Source organism: Oncorhynchus mykiss, chromosome 21 (genome assembly GCF_013265735.2).
Source record: "Oncorhynchus mykiss isolate Arlee chromosome 21, USDA_OmykA_1.1, whole genome shotgun sequence".
In the NCBI taxonomy this organism is placed as follows: Eukaryota; Metazoa; Chordata; class Actinopteri; order Salmoniformes; family Salmonidae; genus Oncorhynchus; species Oncorhynchus mykiss.
Genome location: NC_048585.1, coordinates 51,582,512 through 51,605,515, shown reverse-complemented (window position 1 = coordinate 51,605,515; position 23,004 = coordinate 51,582,512). Strand labels below are relative to the sequence as shown.

Sequence of the window (23,004 nt, the reverse complement as noted above, 5' to 3'; positions counted from 1 at the left end):
CTCACTATCTGTCCGCCTGTCATCCCTTCCTTTGACGTCTTCGTTTCTTTCCCCTCCTCCTTTCCACCTCTTCTCGTCCCCTCCGTCACCCTGTCAGGTCTATACCCCCTCCTCCACACTCTTTCCTGCCTTCTCTCTTTCTTTCTCTCTCACACACCCACAGACATACCTCTCCGTAGTTGACATTTTGTACTACACACACAGGCCTGTGTATAGAGACTCCTGGGGAGTGGACCTGGGTACTGCAAAACTGAGTGTGTATATAAAGCACTGTAGTCAATGCTTTATACCCACGCCTTACACCCCTACCCCTTACGTTACACCCCTACCCCTTACGTTACTCCCCTACCCCTTACGTTACGCCCCTACCCCTTACGTTACGCCCCTACCCCTTACGTTACAACCCTACCCCTTACGTTACACCTCTACCCCTTACGTTACGCCCCTACCCCTTACGTTCCGCCCCTACCCCAGGCGTTACGCCCCTACCTTTTACCTGACCGCGGCTATAGCAGCTCCAGCACCATCCATGTTGCAGCACATGAATTACAGCACAGCACTCTGGAGTGTTAATATGCCGTCTTTCAGGCTTTCTTGTCTTGCGTGTCTTCTCACCCCAGGCATCACTCTATAGCTGCAGAAGCTCTCAGGATCCTGACTCTAAACTGTCTGATCCAGAGGTGGAATTTGATTGAAACGATGAGGGAGATAATCATTTTTAGCTCTGGCTAAATGCTATCGTGCAGTTTAATGGAACAGAAATGAAGTGCTTTTGACATGCTGATGAGATGATGGCAATTATGCAGTACCGTTGATGAGCCCCTGATTATTACGCTGGGGAAAAAAGCCCTTGATAAGTTATGGATGTAGGAAAAAACAGAGCTCAAATCCACAGAGGGCTTTCCATTTACCCAGAAGTGAACAACTTGGAATTAGTGTTGCATTATGAGATTTGAAGTTTCGGAGTTGAGCTCAGAGACTTGCCTCTAAGGATGGTTGCGTGGGATCTCGAACAAAAATGTCTTCCTGGTATTAACCATGAAATGTGTTTAAGTACTCTGTGCTCGGGTCTCTGAATATGAAATATGTTATGGTTGATGGTGAATACATGAAAATGTTTGAATAATGCAATGGTGATGTTAATGCATATGATATTGCTAGAAATTAATGCTTTTTATTTTGGGGTTTGACATTTGTTATGGATTAGTAGTATTGATTTAATTGTATGTTATTGATTTTCACTGTCCACCAAGCTATTAACTTTGCCAGGTATCCATTTATACTAATAGACTATTTCTAAATTATTCATAAATATGTTTAACTTACCGGACTCATAACCAAAACAACAGTTTAAACCTGAGGTAACTAGAAGGCTGTCTAACCAATCCAAACCAGTCCGCAAAAAGCTACTACTTCCTGAAACTACATAAAGCTGATTTTAACATACATAACCTTGCTAAACCTTTTGCCATGTTGCCCTTTTTCTAACCTTTAACCTTTGAACCTTTGACCTTCCAGATGTTAACCTGCTGCCCTCTGTCTTTTCCAAATTCTCTAAAGGGAACTTTGATAATGAACGCCTGGCTATTGCTAGACAAAGAATCCCATACCGGCTTGGTCGGGTAGTTGACGAGTGGCTACTCGACAAAGGTAACTAAAAAAAAACCTTAACACTCCACTAATGACCTAACCACTTAATCACCGATAACCACCGCTCTGGAGGAGGTGCAGTCCACGCAACAAAGGTGGATGTGATTGGCACTTTCCGGTTCCCCTGATTCACATATGTCCCATGCGATTGGCTTATGACCATAATCATCAGTCTCCAATCACCATTCAGGTAGTACACGAATAACACATTTAAACATGTAACTATTGCAACATTAGCATATCTACTACAGTTGTACTGTACACTTTAGCAGATTTCAGTTCTCGCCCCCGAAAGCAACTAGTTAGATGTGCTCATTCTATCTAGTAATTGGCCACATCGAAGTTTGCAAATTGATCACATCCTCCCTTATTAATAATCGTATGATGCTACAGTACCTTACACATTCTTCATAGCATTACAAGGTACTGAACTACAGAGTCAGTGGTAAGGGTTACACTAGACAGGGGAACCATGTCCAAGGCACCTTGACAAGGGGCTGCATCTCTTCAGAGTCCTAACTTACCAATAACCCCAACATAACCCCCCAGTAACCAACCAGACAAGATGGAAATAGACAGATCCTATTGGTTCCCTTCTGCTTCACTTCCTGTGTCTGTTGTTTGCTGTTGTGAAGTTGCATTAATTATGGTGATTATTATTCAAATTCCTATTCACAAAAGTGACAAATGGAGGAAGAAACAACAACCACTTAATTCTTTTTTGACACTCCGGAGAAAAGTAGCCACCTGAAAGTCATTAAAAGTTAAAGGGACTGTTTAATGTATTTTATGGACTTTGCTAATAAGCCTACAGTTTGTTGTGTCAGCCTCATTCTGTCCGGCAACAATGAGCACGATCGATCTGCAGTTTGGATCCGACTAAAAGTGACGACTCTTTAACCCTTTGAGTGCCAAACATCCCCGACCTCTTTGTCTTTGTCCTGTGTTGTGTGTTTGTGCCGCTGAAAGGTGGTTGATTCTAAAAACTCCCCCAACGGAGGTGTGGCCTTTATTAATCCTCCTCCACTCCCCCTTTCGTTCCATCTCTCTGGCGACAGTTACCACAGTCACACCACAATATCAGCCATTTTAAATCAGTGCTAGCTAGTTTCGCTGTCGTAGCACAATAATGGGCCGTCCACACCTAGCAGGATAACTAGCGACAACTATGGGGTGTAGATGGGCCTTATTAAGTCACGTAAAACGATACTTCGGAAGTACTGAGAGTCGGGCTCTTAGCAACGGTTTAATGCTACTTATTTTGTGACTGCTAGTTTCAGTCGGCATATTGGTTAGTTGACTCAGATTCAAATGCGTTGATATCAGCCGTCACAACACAGTCCAATATGACTCATTGAGGGAAATGAGTTGAAATCCTGAATCTCTACGGTTCTCTGAAAGCTTCACCCACGTTTTGCATTCCATTTGTGTGACTCTTAATTGTGCCATGAATTAATCACATTTTACATCTTCTAATTAGCTGTGGGCAGGCTGTTCTTTGAAATAGAATTGTAAGTGATTACACATATACGAGGAAAGAGTCGACATAAACTCATTTGTACTTATGTGAGAGTCAAACAACATAATTCAGCTTTCCCATGTTCATTTGATAAAAACAGAACCAGTAAACTGCTCATTTCATGTCATTTGGATTCATAGGTCAAATTCACATGTTGGATAGAATCAGAATATCACAACCAGAATCAGCTGAACAAAAACACATATTTAAAAATCATACATTAATGAGGATGATTTGATATTACTTACCAACCAGATTTAGGGAAAAATAACGATGTCACAATAAGTACCAAAGAATCAACAGTGCCAGAGAAGGCTGAGGAGACCAGTATAGAAACACTGGTACCAATAAAGAAGATGATGATGGAGGGAGGGGAAGTTCAAACTCAAAGGGTTAAAGTTCAAGTTACCTTGCTATGGAAACAGACAGAGATGACTCATGAGACCTAAACTAAGCAGAATCTAAACACATAAAAGCAAACCAAACTCAACCCACACTAATTACTGAGGGCTGACTCTCCCCACAGCACTCCCATCCCCACAACACTATGAACAGAAGGCCAGTATGTTATTGACAATCACACCAAAAACATTCCTAGATAGAGGATCTGTCTTACCTTCTGGGCCATAGCTAGCACACAGCCAAGAAGCCCTCAGTCATAACCCGGTTATAAACATCTCTAACATCAAATAAAAAAATACACATTTTATTGGTCGCATACACATTCTTTTGCAGATCTTTCTGCAGGTGAAGTGAAATGCTTACGTTTGAGCTCAATTGGAACTGTCTAAATTCCTCCCAAACCTAGAACTTAGACAGGATACATAGACAGGATATTAACAACTAAACTGCTAACTAAGTGCTTTGCTAAGCATAAACCATGACCAAGTAGTGTCAGAATACCCGACTCTCCCCTTACCCCTTCCCGTCCCCCGAAACGCAAAACTCAGAGGGTTAAAAACAAACCAATTAACTTGAACACCAAATTCTAAGCACTGCATCTGAATTAAATTTTTGTTTTTGATGAACCCTGCTACTACACAAGTGCTTCTTTGAGCATAAAGTTACAAGACTATAAGGTCCCTTTAACATTTACTGTCCCACATTAAATATGTTTGTGCCATTTGTTAATGAACAAAAAAGTGTTAAATGATATGTCAATCATATGCTGTGTGGGATGTACAATGCTGTGTGTTGAATTTGTGTGTGTGTGTGTGTGTGTGTGTGTGTGTGTGTGTGTGTGTGTGTGTGTGTGTGTGTGTGTGTGTGTGTGTGTGTGTGTGTGTGTGTGTGTGTGTGTGTGTGTGTGTGTGTGTGTGTGTGTGTGCTCGTGCGTGCATGCGTGCGTGCGTGCGTGTGTGTGTATGAATGAAAGAGAGTGTATCGTGTGGAGATTGCTGCCTGGTCTGTACTGGTCCAGACGGCATATAACTTATAGAGTTGGTCCTCCACACACCCCTGTTGTTAAACTGTGGTCCAACCCTTAAATGGTCACAGAGGGTATTCATTGCTTCAGATGTCTTGACCTGGACTCATTGTCAGTCTGTGGTCAAGTGGTCTGTGTGGTCAGTGTGGTCAGTGTGGTCAGTGTGGTCAAGTCTGAGGAACTGTATGACCACAGAGAATGGACATTTGCTCTCATTGATGTAAAAACTAGCTGGGGTAACTAGAGGAATGAAGAGTGGTTTATTTTGTGGCATAAAGATTGCATGAGATTGCATGCTACCTTAGAGCAATACACTTCCCCTAAAGTCAAGTGTGGAGTAGAATCAAGCAGAGGAAAAGGTAGGTAACACACACACTCACACGCTTATCAATGCTCCCAACAGACTTTACTGGCTGAAGCAGGAAGAGCTTAGTAGGTATTACAATATCTCCCCCAGCCCAGAGCTGGCTGTTGGATCACACATCTCAGTGTGCAGCTCTCGTTCTCTGTTCTCCTCCAGACTTTGAGGCAGATCAGAGAGAACATCTCTGGCCCTCCCAGGGCCTGCTGAATAAATCCAAAATGGCAGCACCTATAGGTATTCAATGGAGGGGGGGGAAATAAGAGACTCAAAAGTTTTTAGCAGCTCAATCCAACCAAACTCGCTCGGATGTGCCCTCCTTTTCCCTTGTGCCTCGTGTCTCTCTCTCTCTCTCTCTCTCTCTCTCTCTCTCTCTCTCGCTCTCTCTCTCTCTCTCTGTCTCTCTCTCTCTCTCTCTCTCTCTCTCTCTCTCTCTCTCACCTCATATCCAGCACCCCAAATCCTCTGCTGTTTTCTATCCCTCTCACCTCTCTCTCTCTCTCTCTCTCTCTCTCTCTCTCTCTCTCTCTCTCTCTCTCTCTCTCTCTCTCTCTCACCTCATATCCAGCACCCCAAATCCTCTGCTGTTTTCTATCCCTCTCACCTCTCTCTCTCTCTCTCTCTCTCTCTCTCTCTCTCTCTCTCTCTCTCTCTCTCTCTCTCTCTCTCTCTCTCTCTCTCACCTCATATCCAGCACCCCAAATCCTCTGCTGTTTTCTATCCCTCTCACCTCTCTCTCTCTCTCTCTCTCCCTCACTTTTCTTTGTCTCATCCTCGCAAGTCTTGGCACCACAAACTCCCAATGACAGCACATCCTCTTTTCTAGAACAAGAATGAGAGACTGTTTCCTAATCTCTCTGGGGAGAGAGCGGAGAGGGAGAAGAAAATAGAGATGACAAATAACCAGTGAGAATCGATTTCCCTTGTTCTCTGCTTTTTGCCAATGAGGGTATATTTACTTCCTGGCTTTACTCCCATATATTCCAGTCAGAGAGAAGAGAAGAATTGTGGAGTACATCTGTGTTTAGGGAGGATGCCTGGGAGCATTATGGCATACATCTGGGTTTAGGGAGGATGCCAAACCCTCCGTTTCAATTAAGGACCCGAAGGGAACGGCCCGAGACTTGTTTAGGTGGATGAGACTGGAAGGGAGGGAGTGAATGAGGAACACAACACACCACAAGGCCTTTGTGTCAACAGTGGTGCCTGGCTGTCATCTAGTGAGTGATTGAGGCTTAATGTTCAGTGATTAATGGTCTGGTTCAGGCTCCCCCTTTCTCCCTAATCGAGAATGATCGAGTCCTCCCACTCGATACCAGAGCCAAGGCCCAAATCAACCCCTCCTGGCTGGGCGCCCATCCAGACAGGGCATGCGTGAGCCTGGCTTTATTGCAGATATTTTTTCAACCCGGGCCTCTCACCAGTGGGGCCGGCTCTGTGGCCCCTGCAGGCCCCTCCAGGCCGCCCATGGCGAGTTTATTTGGCTCCTCTTTCACCTCTTTTCATTCACTCTTTCTCTTTTAAGTGGCTGCGAGACACCATTTCCTCCTGGCTTAAATAATGGGGCACTTTGGCTGTGTTATTTCTCTGTCCCCTACCATGAAATGGCCTGGAACAGCATCGTTGCAGCTGGAGTGACTGGAGAAATAGGATCTGTCCCGAGCTCATTGATATGCTCTTCAGCACTTCTTAGATCTCTCCAGATATGGAAAAAGCCAGTACCCCTGTCCTATCTAGTGTATTGTACCCAATCTGGAGTCCTCGTGTACCTACCCACCACAGTGTGTCTCTATCTATGTCCCCTGGCTCTCTTCCAATGTCGCTGTCACGTCTACTCCCGCTCCTCCTCGCTGGCGCCCATTGCCTCCAGTTTACCCATCGTTATGCGCACCTGCCACCTTCGTTACGCGCAGCTGCGCCTCATGACACTCACCAGGACTCCCTTTTCTTGATTACCTCCCCTATATCTGTCACTCCCCTTGGTTCTTTCCTCAGGTGTTACAAACTCTGTTTCGGTTTCATGTCTGTATGCTTTTCCTGTTTATTGTTTTGTACCGTGTTCTATTTATTAAACGATTCCCTCCCAGTACTTGCTTCCCGATTCCCAGTGTACCCGTTACAGTCACGTGCATTCTGGCCCTCGCCGTCCTTTGTCAAACACAATTAATTCACAACGTGACCAAATCGTCTACTTTTCCAGGGGAATAAAGAAAAAGTGAAAGACTTAATTAGCAAAGAGCGCCTTGTGCTAAAGAGATAGCTACTACCCACTTCATCATCAACTCTGTCTGCAGCGCACCCCATTCTCTCTTGGCTCGGAAGGCCAGAAAAGAGGAGGGGACGAGGGAGGGAATCTCCGATGGAAAGAGCCAAATGAAAACTTCTCAGTGTAAACGTTCCAAGCTTCTGTCAATCAAAACCCCCAAACAGTGCTTAGGCAGTGGAGGAGCCTGGGTAATCCCTCCATCCTCTCTACTAGCCGAGTCGCCACCGCAAACACTTAAGATGGTAGCCTCTTCTTCTGTGCCCGCGTGTCCCTCCCTCTCTCCTGGATAATCAGAAAGAGAGGTAATATAATGATGTCGGAGAGAAAGAGTCACCTCGTCTCCAATTCCAATCCCTCTGATCCTTCCCACTAGGGTTCCATTAGATCCAGAACAGCCCACCTTCCTCCTGCCACTCCCCCCCACCTTAGCCACTTGGAAGGGGGCTAAGCTGTGTTCAAGCCACCCCCTCCACTCCACATCAAGGTTGTAGTCTTGCTCTCATTACCTCAGTCTTCAGACAGGCAATCTGTGCATAAGGCAGCCGAGCGTGGCCCCGGACACAGCCCACTCCTCCACGGCTTCGTGGGCTCAGCTACTAATTGACGGCTCATCTGAAAACCCTGTCCTTTTTTTCTCTTGTCAAGCAAACATAGGAGGTGGATGGATACACAGATGTAGATGCACTACGCCCCTGTGAGCGATTCTCTTCTGGTCACTGGAGAGTGGAGCAGTGAGACAGTTGACGTGAACAGGTTTCCTATGGATCCATTAGCAGAGTCCTGTGGTTTTTCTCAGCCTAGCTGCTTCGATAGCAGTATGATTAGTTAACCACTGAAGTTGTATCAGTCCTACGTGCATTTAGCTAGCACATCAGTGGACACATTCTCTCCATCTCTCCCTCTGTTACAGTAACTCTGCTCCTTTCTCTCCCCTGGGTTCTCTCTCATCTTCTCTCTCCCCCCTTCTCTCACAATGCTCTTCTCTCCATCACTCTCTCTCTCCCTTTGTTTTACAAACTCCTTCCTCCTTTCTCTCCCTTTATTTATGTTTTATTCTCTCACTCTCTCTCTCTAAACCTTTTTTCCCTTTCCATAATCCCTGGTTAACACTCTTTTCGTACCCTTTCTCACTCCTCTCCTTTATCAGGCCTGTCATGTCTTCGTCCCTCCCTCCCCTGACTCTATGACATACCATCCTCAGCCTGTTATCTTCCTTTAGTCCTCGTTTGTCTCCCTCCCTCTCTCCTGTCCTTTCTCATGTCCCAATTCCCCAATCTTTCTTCTATGTCTACAGGTTAACTCGTATGGTTAACTCATGTGGTTAACTCGTATGGTTAACTCATATGGTTAACTCATGTGGTTAACTCGTATGGTTAACTCATGTGGTTAACTCATGTGGTTAACTCGTATGGTTAACTCATGTGGTTAACTCGTACAGGCTATAGTCTCTCTGGGTGTCTTATAGCACTGTCCGTCTCCACTCATTTTCGATGGAAATAAAAAGAGAAATCATAAAGATAGTAAGAATGACTGTAAAACCACAGATCTTTCTTTCACCATCAGTCTGGCTCTCTTTCTCCCTCGTAGATTCCATTTTTGGGGGTTTTGTTTATTTGATCGTAAAAAAAAAACAGAAGCTAAAATGGCAGATCAACTAGGTTATTTAGTCATATTAAAACACAATAATATACACATAACATACACAAAGGAACACCAAGATCAACATTATATCTTATTATATCTTATTAATTGATTATCTTAGTGTGCCTAGGCTTCCGGCCCCCCCCCCAACAAACAAAAAAACACCCGAAGAAATCACTTACTGAAATGTGTAATCTGGTAATATGAATAGTATTCAATGTTTTATTTCATCATTCCGTTGTTCCATATAACCACTAATTTCACAACAACCGCCAACGGGTACAACTGCAGAGTCAATCTTTTTTCATTTCCGTATGTTAACAATTGGGAGATTACGACACCTAGAACAATTCAACCCGTCTCGACATTTCCTCACACAAAAAAATAGCACACCCCTCCTTCACAGCTACACAAGGGGGTCATAGCATTGGGCTAGGGGATTGTTACCACATCCCCTCAGTGAGGAAATCGAAGCGGGAATAACTCTCTTACCTCCTAGCCTCCCTGCTAAGCTATCAGCCACTAAGCTCTCGTGTGATTCGCCGTTGTCGCAAGTGATTGCCTCCACGCCTCCTTCCCCTTTACCCAGATGCCCCATTTATGGAGTGAGGAGCATTCATTGCTTCCCTGATCCTCTCTTGTCTCAGAACAACCAAGAGACTGGGACTATTTTCCTGGTTGCACCACTAATGAGTGATAAAGTGTGAGGCCTTAGAGAAGGTCGTGATGAGGCCGGAGTGCTACGACGCTTCACTCTCTCTACAGCATTTCTCATCCTCCCCTCTTATTCTCCTGTAAATCACTTCCTTTATATCACTCTTTCTCTCATGTTCTCTGTCTACATGGTTTCCCTGGTCCCTAGTGCTATTCCTACCCCCAGCGCTAGCCGTCAATCAAATAGACTGGATGTCCCAGGACAGAGAAGAGCTACAGCCATGTCCTAATGATAGAGGAAGAGGAAGCTGGGAACAGAGAAGAGCTACAGCCATGTCCTAATGATAGAGGAAGAGGAAGCTGGGAACAGAGAAGAGCTACAGCCATGTCCTAATGATAGAGGAAGAGGAAGCTGGGAACAGAGAAGAGCTACAGCCATGTCCTAATGATAGAGGAAGAGGAAGCTGAGAACAGAGAAGAGCTACAGCCATGTCCTAATGATAGAGGAAGAGGAAGCTGGGAACAGAGAAGAGCTACAGCCATGTCCTAATGATAGAGGAAGCTGGGGACAGAGAAGAGCTACAGCCATGTCCTAATGATAGAGGAAGAGGTAGCTGGGAACAGAGAAGAGCTACAGCCATGTCCTAGTGATAGAGGAAGAGGAAGCTGGGAACAGAGAAGAGCTACAGCCATGTCCTAATGATAGAGGAAGCTGGGGACAGAGAAGAGCTACAGCCATGTCCTAATGATAGAGGAAGCTGGGGACAGAGAAGGGCTACAGCCATGTCCTAATGATAGAGGAAGCTGGGGACAGAGAAGAGCTACAGCCATGTCCTAATGATAGAGGAAGAGGAAGCTGAGAACAGAGAAGAGCTACAGCCATGTCCTAATGATAGAGGAAGCTGGGGACAGAGAAGAGCTACAGCCATGTCCTAATGATAGAGGAAGAGGAAGCTGGGGACAGAGAAGAGCTACAGCCATGTCCTAATGATAGAGGAAGAGGAAGCTGGGAACAGAGAAGAGCTACAGCCATGTCCTAATGATAGAGGAAGAGGAAGCTGGGGACAGAGAAGAGCTACAGCCATGTCCTAATGATAGAGGAAGCTGGGGACAGAGAAGAGCTACAGCGATGTCCTAATGATAGAGGAAGAGGAAGCTGGGAACAGAGAAGAGCTACAGCCATGTCCTAATGATAGAGGAAGCTGAGAACAGAGAAGAGCTACATGTCAAGTGTGTGAGAGAAAAGGAGATGCAGGGAGAGAGACAAGAGAGATTGTGAGATAGACAAATAAATATCAGGCAAGCACCTAAGTGACTTGAGTTCCTTCAGTGCAGAGGGACTCCATCACTCTAGAGTCGGCAAGGCTGAAGGACGTCCATCACTCTAGAATCAGCAGGGCTGAAGTTATTTAGGCAGTAGTGTGTATCGTCCTGAATGTCTGCTTTAATGAGGACCAGCTAGTGGCTGTCACCTCCCTTCCCAGCCTTTGGAGCCTGGGCCCCGGGCCCTAGGGCCATTATGTGCCCATCATCATAAGGGCCCAGAGAGAGAGGAGACCAGGGAGCTGACACCTGATCCAACACTCAAATTGGTACAATGAACTCTCATTAATGCAGCCCAGCCCTGTCCACCGTTAGATCACACACACACTCACACACACACTCACACTCACACTCACACACCCACGCAGAGGAAACAACCTTCTGTTCTAAATGGCTACCTATCACACGTACAGGTAAAGGTCACCTTGATGACACGTCTCAGACAGCTCACGCATGTTATTATGCAAGCGGTCATGCACACACGCACACACCTGGTTGTGTCATATTAAGCAGTCTGATTGCCAGTTGTGCCCAGACCTTCACCTCTCTCCTCTCTCCTCTCCCTTCCTCTAAACCCTCCCAGGCCAAATTGGCTCTGAAGTGACACGTCAGTTTCAATTTAACCCGGCAGGCCCTGAAACAATAACTTCATCAGCCCCTGTTAAAGTCTCCTTTCCATCGGACAGTCTCACAAATAAACACTGATTCCCTCCACTTTCTTCCTGAGGGCATCTATTCCTCTGACTGGTGTAGAGGAGAAAATAAAACATCTTCAAGGATCCCCCAAGGACCTCTCAAGTGTTGAATAATGTTTAAAAATATTGTTTTAGTTTACTTTTCTCAGCCTACGCATTTCCTTCTTAGTGGCTAAGACTCAGCAGAATACTGTATTCCCTAGCTTCCTCATAGCTACTGGAGATTCCAGATATCCGCTAGTTGATATCTGAACTAATTTGAGACAGCAGTATTTCCTGACCACATGACCTGACCATGGTAAAACTCCTGTGTGTGTGCGTGTGTGTGTGTGTGTGTGTGTGTGTGTGTGTGTGTGTGTGTGTGTGTGTGTGTGTGTGTGTGTGTGTGTGTGTGTGTGTGTGTGTGTGTGTGTGTGTGTGTGTGTGTGTGTGTGTGTGTGTGTGTGTGTGTGTGTGTGTGTGAGTGTGTGTGTGTGTGTGTGTGCACCTACTACATGCATGTGTGTTCCTATTGTCCATCCTCAATCCAATCTCCTTCTCCTCTCCCTCTCCTTCTCCCCTCCCCTTCTTATCCCCTCCCCTCATTCTCCTTCTGCCCCTCATTTTCCCTTCCCTCTCCTTCTCTCCCTCATCCTCCTTCTCTCCCTCACCCTCCTTCTCCATTCCCCCTCCTTCTCCCCTTCCCCTCCTTCTCCCCTCTTTCTCCCCTCCCCCTCCTTGTCCCCTCCACACACCCCCCCCCCTCTTTCTCCCCTTCTTCTCCCCTCCCCCTCCTTTCCCAACAGAACATGTTAAACTGCATCTTTACAGAGATAATAGAGTGAGAGGGAGCTATATTCTGTCAACATACTGTATGGCAGGCATGGAGGACCTAGTCATCACATCTAATGATGGCATGACATGTGTAATGGACTGTCTCTCTGGAGGCTTTATTGCTGACACACACACACACACACACACAATAATGTTACCCCATTAGGATAATAAAAAAGTAATGCTAATTGAAATGGAATGGAAGCTATTTTGGATTTCTGTCCTCTAAAGGCTTGAAGTCTGTCCTCTAGGAGTTTATAATGTAGAAATGTCAAAATAATCTCATCTTCCTAATGTCAATTATTACTATACATATTGTGCACGCATTAGACACACATGCACACTCCTTCCCCTCTCTCTCTCTCAACAGGGATTGATTAATCCATTAAGACAGGCCTCTCTTGGTTTCTCCTCTTCTCTTTTCTCTCTCTGCCGTAATTACCTCATCAAGTTACATTTTAACCCACTTCCTACAAATAAATATCCAACAGTAATCCTCTCTCACCCCTCCCTCCACCCTCCACACCCCCCGGGAAGCCCATGAATGAGGTCAAGTGTCATCACTTCTGATATGCAACCTGATTGGCCCAGTATGACACCCCATCCACTGAGAACATGAGTGTGAGGGAAGCAGAGGGGAAATAAAAAAGAACTGGCATCAGCAAAGAAAAAGAGGAGAATAAATGAAAACAAGTCCCCCCCCCCCCCCCCCCCCCCACCCCCCCCTGGTAACACATTAGTATTGGATCATGGGACGAGCCCTCATCCGTCCAATCCAGATGCATAGTAATGACTGGAGGACGAGAAGAGAGAGCGCCGTTGAATTAAACATGAAAACCATTTCCATCAAAGGGGTTTATTTTGGCTAAACGGCTCGTCCGTCTCCGTTCTCTGGGATGGGATGTTTTTTTATTTTTTTCTCCGAGGCACTTCATCATTTGTGTGTCTCAGGTGAGGTGGGGTCAATGACACTGGCTAGCACCGCCTGTAATGTATTCCACCTCTGTGGGGAATGAGATGCATCTCCACCCAGCCCCCTGCCTCAGGGTCAGACCACTACTACAGCCTGCAATCTATTACTCTGCCAGTTTCCACATTCTTCAGGCTCTGCTATGAAACTGAGCGGCCTGCGTGTGCCAGAGTCGAGCCGTAATGGCCGCCACCTGCAGCAGAACGGCTCAGGCAAGGTTCCAATCTCCCTAACGTGTTACCAGGGGAAATCCCCCTCATGTGATGGATACTGTCCCCCGTTGTTTCATTACTCTGTGTCTGTGTATGTGTGAGTGTGGGGAATTGGTCAGCATACGGAGAGACAGAGACTGATGGTGTCTTCCTCGTCGCTTTCCTTTCCTCTTTCTGCTTTGTTCTTTCTCTTCTGTCTGTCTCTTTTTGTTTCTCTGCCCACCTCTCTACCCCTTTTTATCTACCACTTTTCTCTTCCCTCTCTCTCTCTCTCTCTCCCCCCTTTCTCTGCTCTCCCTCCACCAGGTCGACAGTTGACCATCTTCAACAGCCAGGCGTTCATCAAGATCGGTGGTGGTGGCGGCGACAAGGCCCGTCACTTCCAGGGCCAGATCTCGGGCCTCTACTACAACGGGCTGCAGGTGCTCAAGCTGGCGGCCGAGGGCGACCCCAACGTGCAGGCCCAGGGCAACCTGCGGCTGGTGGGCGACGTGCCCTCGGTGCTCACCACAGACACCACCAGCACCACGCCGCTGGCCGACATGTCCACCACCATCATGGAGACAACCACCACGATGGCTACCACCACCACCCGCAAGCAGCGCTCACCCACCATGAGAGACAGTGTCACACAGGTTAGTGGATGGGGACTAGGGTGGGTTAGGATGGGGTAGGGTGGGTTGGGTTAGGGTAGGGTTAGGTAGGCTGGATGTAGACTTTAGACTGGCCTGGGCTGAGTAGGAGGAAAGGGGATGAAGTTTCCCTGCCGGGGTCCAAGGAAGTAATCAAAAAGCAGTTTTGAGTTTTTTCCTTTGAGATGATGGGGTTTGGGAAGGATAATCTGATCCTAGAGCTGTGCCCATAAGGACAACTTTCTAACCACAGTGGTAGATGGCTTAGTAGTGGTATGAGATAATAGGGGTCATGAATGTTTCATGAAGTTTATCCTTCTCTACAAAATCACACTTGAACTTCAAATGAACTCCATATAAATTTCACAGTCTAGTGTACCCTAGCAATGCAGACTGAGTCTTGAGTCCTTCCAAAGCAATATCACTGATCGAAGCCTAAACACATTGTTAGGGGCAATATGAATCATACCCATCCAGACCTATCAATCACACCCATCCAGACCTATCAATCTCTCCCATCCAGACCTACCAATCACACCCATCCAGACCTACCAATCACACCTATCCAGACCTACCAATCACACCTATCCAGACCTACCAATCACACCCATCCAGACCTACCAATCACACCCATCCAGACCTACCAATCACACCTATCCAGACCTACCAATCACACCCATCCAGACCTACCAATCACACCCATCCAGACCTACCAATCACACCCATCCAGACCTACCAATCACACCCATCCAGACCTACCAATCATACCCATCCAGACCTACCAATCACACCCATCCAGACCTACCAATCATACCCATCCAGACCTACCAATCACACCCATCCAGACCTACCAATCACACCTATCCAGACCTACCAATCACACCCATCCAGACCTACCAATCATACCCATCCAGACCTACCAATCACACCCATGCAGACCTTCCAATCATACCCATCCAGAGTTACCAATCACACCCATCCAGACCTACCAATCACACCCATCCAGACCTACCAATCATACCCATCCAGACCTGCCAATCACACATAGCCAGACACTAGTGGCAAACCCTCTAAACATGTTTTTATTCTGTGTGTGTGTGTTTGTCTGTCTGTCTGTCTGTCTGTCTGAAGGCTATGATTTTGCAGGACTAATCTGGACTGGATCCCTCACTCCTCAGTGGCAGCTAGGGAAGAATAGGGGACAGAACTAATGCACCACCTACAGTAGACATACAGTCACACCCAGTCCCCATGTAGTCGCCATGCCACCCAGTCCCCATGTAGTCGCCATGCCACCCATTCCCCATGTAGTCGCCATGCCACCCAGTCCCCATGTAGTTGCCATGCCTCCCAGTCCCCATGTAGTCACCATGCCTCCCAGTCCCCATGTAGTCGCCATGCCTCCCAGTCCCCATGTAGTCGCCATGCCTACCAGTCCCCATGTAGTCGCCATGCCACCCAGTCCCCATGTAGTCGCCATGCCTCCCAGTCCCCATGTAGTCACCATGCCTCCCAGTCCCCATGTAGTCGCCATGCCTACCAGTCCCCATGTAGTCGCCATGCCACCCAGTCCCCATGTAGTCGCCATGCCTCCCAGTCCCCATGTAGTCACCATGCCTCCCAGTCCCCATGTAGTCGCCATGCCTCCCAGTCCCCATGTAATCGCCATGCCTCCCAGTCCCCATGTAGTCACCATGCCTCCCAGTCCCCATGTAGTCACCATGCCTCCCAGTCCCCATGTAGTCACCATGCCTCCCAGTCCCCATGTAGTCACCATGCCTCCCAGTCCCCATGTAGTCACCATGCCTCCCAGTCCGCACGCAGTCCATAATAATCTGTGATAGCAGGCCCCATGTCCTCCAGGAGAGGAAATCGCTTCCCCCCATTTCAGCGCCCCTACCATCTATTAATTAGCCCGCAAGCCGCATACATTATACTGTAAATGTAATGTAAATGCAGCTATGCAGCAGCAGTGGGTGTCATAGCATTGGAATATTATTAGGCTCCAGGGACCTAGAGAGACATGGGAATTTAGTGGAGGACCAGCTGTTGGTTTTAGAGTTCAAATGGTTTTCTTCCAAATAGTTTAGCTATATTGATTGAGCTAGCCTGACACAACTGAACAAATGGATTAGTCCCTAAAGTGCAAACCCCGGACATCTGCCATTCCAGGCAGTCTCAATCACTCAAAGTCAATACATCAAGTAAACAAAATTCTGACACGGGATGGACAGGGGCGTGAAAAGGATGTTGTTTTTGTCTATCCGTTTGTTTACTTTGTTCCATGTTTCAAGCGTTACAGAATACCCAATTATGTACGGATGGATTAGGTAAGGCTCAGTTCTTACGCAAGCTGGGGCTGTTCCTAACATTTCAACAAACTTGCGCGGTGTTGCGTTGCAAATATGAAAAAGTACCAATTAACATTGGGTTTGTCTCCAACAAGTTGTTCATTACCACCCTCCTTGTTCTCCAGGGTTGGGAGTAATGGTAATTTACCCAACCCTGTTGTCCTCAAGCTTACCTAAGCTCAATCACACAAAGCTCTCAGCATGCCAGTCTACCATGATTAAGCGTTCTCTGCCGAAGAACACTGCTCTCATACCAACTCCCTAACTCCCCCTCTTTCTTTCTCCCTTCTCTCTCTCTCTCTCTCTCTCTTTCTCTCTCCTGAGCTGATAACACAGTGCTAATTACTGTGTGGAACTAAAAGCTTCTCGGAGAGAAGAGAAACGAGAGAGAGAGAGATAGGCTGCTTGAGAGAGACTGATCGTGCCAGGGGGATGAGAGGGTGTGTAGGGGTAGACTAGAGAGGGGTGGGTGTCTCATATCGCTGGTTAACACACTGCAAACACCAATCAAGTCCCATCTAATTCAATGTGAGCTATTGCACCATCATTGTCCATCCCTGATCGCACTGCATAGCTAGAGCCACAATCCTTTGACTTCAGCTTGACTAAATTCAATAAATGGGGGGAAATGCACTTAATTATCTTAATATGGTGTTAGCAAAGCAGTCACTTAATTATCTTTATATGCTGTTAGCAAAGCAGTCACTTAATTATCTTTATATGCTGTTAGCAAAGCAGTCACTTAATTATCTTTATATGGTGTTAGCAAAGCAGTCACTTAATTATCTTTATATGCTGTTAGCAAAGCAGTCACTTAATTATCTTAATATGGTGTTAGCAAAGCAGTCACTTAATTATCTTTATATGCTGTTAGCAAAGCAGTCACTTAATTATCTTAATATGGTGTTAGCAAAGCAGTCACTTAATTATCTTAATATGGTGTTAGCAAAGCAGTCACTTAATTATCTTAATATGGTGTTAGCAAAGCAGTCACTTAATTATCTTTATATGGTGTTAGCAAAGCAGTCACTTAATTATCTTTATATGCTGTTAGCAAAGCAGTCGCTTCATTATCTTTATATGCTGTTAGCAAAGCAGTCGCTTCATTATCTCTACATGGTGTTATCAAAGCAGTCACTTCATTATCTCTACATTTTATCAACGCAGTCGCTTCATTATCTCTACATGGTGTTATCAAAGCAGTCGCTTCATTATCTCTACATAGTGTTATCAAAGCAGCTGCTTCATTATCTCTGCATGGTGTTATCAAAACAGTCGCTTCATTATCTCTATATGGTGTTATCAAAGCAGTCGCTTCGTTATCTCTATGGTGTTATCAAAGTAGTCGCTTCATTATCTCTACATGGTGTTATCAAAGCAGTCGCTTCATTATCTCTACATGGTGTTATCAAAGCAGTCGCTTTGTTATCTCTAGGGTGTTATCAAAGCAGTCGCTTAATTATCTCTACATGGTGTTATAAAAGCAGTCGCGGACTGTCCATGTACTCTATCTATCGGTTGTGAGGAGAGAGGAGATCACACATTGTAGACAGTATAAAGATCAATGCTGCTAGCTTCGCCATCCTTCCAAAGTAATGTATAATTCAATGGTAGGGGTTCTGCACAGTTATCAATGCAGATAGTCGGTCCTTCCAAAGTCAATGATGTACAGTATGACGCAACTGGCACTACTGTTAGGAATGGAGTTTAGGGACCTCTGTAGAGCCATATTACACACTATGGGTGCCTCCCAAATGGTAGCTTATTCCCTATGGGCCTTGGTCAATAGTAGTGCACTATATAGGAGATAGGGTGTCATTTAGGACACAACCTATGCTATATCTGATGACCTCTTTGCTATGGTTACGCAGGAGACATGATGGTGTGCTGTTTAGCTACTCTCAGAGCCTAGTAAACATGAGATCAATGATTCATGTCTGTATGCATCCTGGTACTCGGAGGCACAGTTGTTTTCTATCGTTAATGAGCATAATGTTTATGGCTTGACGTTTATGCACGGCACAAAGTCATAACACACCCTCAGATCCTACCTTCAGTGTGTTATTAGAGCTAATAAGTCCTTTTCCCGCATTTCTCAAAAATGTTAATGGCTTTGCTATATTGCATTGTACCTACAGAAGATAACCCTAAAGAACATGTTATTACAAAAGCAACGCCCATTACGAACAAGTTACTCGACCAAGTACCATAATTACAAATTCTATGATCTAAGCCTTAATGGAAAAGTCCACCCAAAAACTATCTTTTGGTATTTATTTCATTAGTCCATTGTCCCAAAACAAATTGGTGGAATTCAGCCGTGTGCATTAGTACAGATGCTTTGTTGGTCTAACCCAGCTTTCACCACTCTAACGGATGGCTCTGTCAATACCCTGCTTTTCCTGGTATATCTTCCTTTTGCTACACTAATAGCTGATGTGTCGTTTTCACGGCCCGGCGAGCTCGCCTTGCTCTCCCGCTGGTGGACGAGGAGAGAGAGATGAGACAAAGACAGAGATGAAGGGATGGAGGGGAGGTAGAGTGTAGCTGACGGAGGCAAACAAATAGATAGATGGAGATAGAGGAGACCGAGAGAGGGATGGCGGTATGGGGAAGAGAGGACAGGAAGAGACGGAACATGAGCATTTCAGTTTTGGGGGAGTGGAAAGACAACGATGACAAAGACAAAGGAAAAGCCAACATGTCACCCCCAAATTCCCATATCAAACATTACAACTATGGCTGAAATGGCCCATCGCTTTACAGCTGAAGAAGTGCAGAGATCATACGCTACATTCAACAGCTAAGATGTCTGCCCGTCAGATCCTGTTGATCTTCTTAGTTCCATTTCCTGTGCCAGCGATCTGATGGGGCGCTCCTCTCAGCCCTGTTCACATGACCCATGCATTTATCAGTTAGCTAGCATTGCGTCCCCAACACACAGACACACACACACACACACACACACACTGTCGTCTGTGCAGTTAATAGGCCAGCTTATGGAGGCTGTCATGTGTTTTGCGCTAGACCAAACCTGGTAATGGCTCTATAAGTACTGTACAGCCTCAACTGGGGGCGCAAGCTAATGTCGCAGGACTGCTTTAACGAGCCAGGAGCCCCCCTTCTGCTCTAAGTGATGCTACACCAACACCATCGGAACGGGATAGGGGGACGGGGCACAGGGGAACTGACCCAGATTTCTCCAAGGCAGAGAAGAAAAAAAAAACGTTCAGCTATTCTGATTGAGACGCTTTGATCATGACAAATAATTATTTGATGTTTTAAATAATACCGTCACTTTTGCTGGTTTTGTTTTGCACTGATAGCAGACTACATGGTACAGAATGGGGGGAGTCATCTCTTCTCCTGAAGTTTCCCCTTGGTAGAAATATAGGATCATATTCCCCTCCCCAATCTTAACCCTAACCATTATTGGTGGAAATGCTCAACTGACCCCAGATCAGCGTCTAGGAGCAACTTTACCCTACTCTGAGTACCACCAGCCATTACACTACCATGGTACATGTATATTCCAGTACTACATGTAGAAATCCTGATTCAACTCATCAAAAGCTTGATGATTAGTTACTAGTTGAATTAATTTGTTTATTTTATTTAACCTTTATTTAACTAGGCAAGTCAGTTAAGAACAAATTCTTGTTGACAATGACGGCCTACGCTGGCCAAAACCTAATCCGGATGACACTGGGGCCAATTTTGTGCAACACCTTATGGGACTCCAAACCATGGCCGGTTGTGATACAGCCTGGAATCAAACCAGGGTCTGTAGTGACGCCTCTAGCACCAAGATGCAGTGCCTTAGACCGCTGCACCCTCGGGAGCCCTAATTAATGAGGTGTGCTGGTACTGGAATAGACTAAATAAATGGAACTGGCCCGTGAAGAGATTTGCTTAACACTGATCTGGATGAATGAAAAGTATTGCAGCAAGACGTCAACAGTGCAGCTTGCGCAGGTCGTCCAGGTGTCCAGATGAAGGAAGTGAATGTCTGCATACCTAACTCCAGGGGGAGGCATTGAGACAACTCCTTGATAACATACATACAGCGTCTAATAAGGGACAGGGGAAGTGGGATACCTAGTCAGTTGTCCAACTGAATACCTTCAACTGAAATGTGTCTTCCGCATTTAACCCAAACCCTCTGAATCAGGAAGGTGCAGGGGGGCTGCCTTAATCGACATCCACGTCTTCAGTGCCCGGAATAATGTGCTAGACTCGAAAACAGTGGCAAGTGTTACCGAGTGGACTATCCTAAATAAATAAATACCAATTCTGTTGTAGTGCCGATATTTTCAGATATGAATAGTTTTTTTTCAAGCTGCATTCCTAAAATGTAACGTAACAAGGGTTCAAACACCACCTGATCCTTCATATCTGTATTCATCTACTGTTTCCCCCTCTCATTAAACAAGCTGCATTCCTAAAATGTAACGTAACAAGGGTTCAGACACCACCTGATCCTTCATATCTGTATTCATCTACTGTTTCCCCCTCTCATTAAACAAGCTGCATTCCTAAAATGTAACGTAACAAGGGTTCAAACACCACCTCATCCTTCATATCTGTATTCATCTACTGTTTCCCCCTCTCATTAAACAAGCTGCATTCCTAAAATGTAACGTAATAAGGGTTCAGACACCACCTGATCCTTCATATCTGTATTCATCTACTGTTTCCCCCTCTCATTAAACAAGCTGCATTCCTAAAATGTAACGTAATAAGGGTTCAGACACCACCTGATCCTTCATATCTGTATTCATCTACTGTTTCCCCCTCTCATTAAACAAGCTGCATTCCTAAAATGTAACGTAACAAGGGTTCAGACACCACCTGATCCTTCATATCTGTATTCATCTACTGTTTCCCCCTCTCATTAAACAAGCTGCATTCCTAAAATGTAACGTAACAAGGGTTCAGACACCACCTGATCCTTCATATCTGTATTCATCTACTGTTTCCCCCTCTCATTAACGACGTTCTATATCCAGACAGAGAAAATACTCATCAAATATACATTTAAAGACCAATACTTTGAAAGCACAACGTTAGAAATCCATTCTAGGCTACAACATCATTAGATATTTGTTATCAAAGGGAGCGCTGCCCATTTAGAAGATGGTAAATGAAATGGAAGAGTGTGTCTGGTGCAGATTTTACCATGGGCTCATTAAGTCCAGGTGGACACACACACACACACACACACACACACACACACACACATACACACACACACACACACACACACACCATTTGATGAATAAGTAAATCCATCCTGGCTATGGATACATAAAGGAGAACTCTGTGTACAGACACAGTGAACAAATCACTGTGCTCAAATCAATTGTGCTGCTCATGATAAAGAGCCCTCATCCCTCCCCCCTGTATTCCTTCAGGCTTGAGCTTGTCTTGAATATTAACTTGAGCCTGGGGGTTGAGGAGAATAGATAAGGTATTCTGCCAGGCAGTACAGTGGTGTGAGAGCACACGAGCGACAGAGTTCTGAATGGGCTTTTTATTATGGCCGCTATTAACCTAACTTCCACTGTGATAATGTAGTGTGCTGTGGCTCTGGGCTTAATGGACATCAACAATGTATTATCACTGGGTTGTATTATATGGAGTGTGGTGAACTCAAAATGGAGATGTGTAAACTTTGGGCTCTAGTTACATCCTACAACCAGAGTTGATCCTAGTCAGGTCCCATTGACAGGAGAAAACTCCTGTTTGCCCCAGAAATAGAACCCACTCTCACACCCTCTCCCTCCCTCCCCACTCTCTCTTTCTCTCCCTCCCTCTCTGTTCCAGAACACGGATGACATATTGGTAGCGTCTGCTGAGTGTCCCAGCGATGACGAGGACTTGGAGGAGTGTGAGCCTGGAAATGGTGAGTCCACTCTGGGGGTTCTGTGTCCACTACAGGGGGTCCATCAGCCCAGCAGAGACCCACAAGAACAGAAACAGCTAGCTCCCCTAACCCACTTTTTTCTACTACTGTGACCCCATGACATCTCATATGCAGCTCTGATTGGTCAGATGTGCACCCACCCTGGTTTCTCATTGGCTAAGATCTCAAAGTGGCACAGTGACAGCTCCAAAGTCTCCCGAGCCATCTGCAAGGTAACCTAGCATCCTAATTGGGTAGCTGCAGGTGTTAGACGAGCTGCACCAATCAGTCTCTCCGATCGAATTGGGGCCGGACAGGTTCAACATTGAACTCCTCTCGACCGTCCGCCTCACAGTGGCGGCTGAGTGGACTCGGAGCTGAGCAATGTCGACGTGAACAGAAAGGTCAAACGAACTTCTGACACGGGATGGACGGGGGTGTGAAAAGGGCAGGATGTTGATAGATTTTACCGTGGTTTCAGGACACTGGCTTGTTGCCTGTGCGCTGGCCGGTTGCCTGGGAACTGCCAAGAACTCTTACATGCATCATAATGCTAAGACTGCCAGAGCTAGGTTCCACTGGGCAT

General features: G+C 45.9%; 1 protein-coding gene across 5 annotated transcripts in view; it reads left to right on the top strand.

Moving 5' to 3' along the window:
- Positions 1-23,004, top strand: part of LOC110500696 (neurexin-2) — a 1,070,834-nt gene that overhangs the window by 1,035,717 nt on the left and 12,113 nt on the right. For 4 of the 5 annotated variants that reach the window (XM_036958142.1, XM_036958144.1, XM_036958141.1 and 1 more), the window contains 3 exons: positions 1,561-1,650; positions 13,837-14,165; positions 22,340-22,418. In XM_036958142.1, the coding sequence (XP_036814037.1) occupies positions 1,561-1,650; positions 13,837-14,165; positions 22,340-22,418 (498 nt within the window). The remainder of the gene's footprint in view (positions 1-1,560; positions 1,651-13,836; positions 14,166-22,339; positions 22,419-23,004) is intronic. The other variant, XM_036958143.1, reaches the window with a different exon arrangement.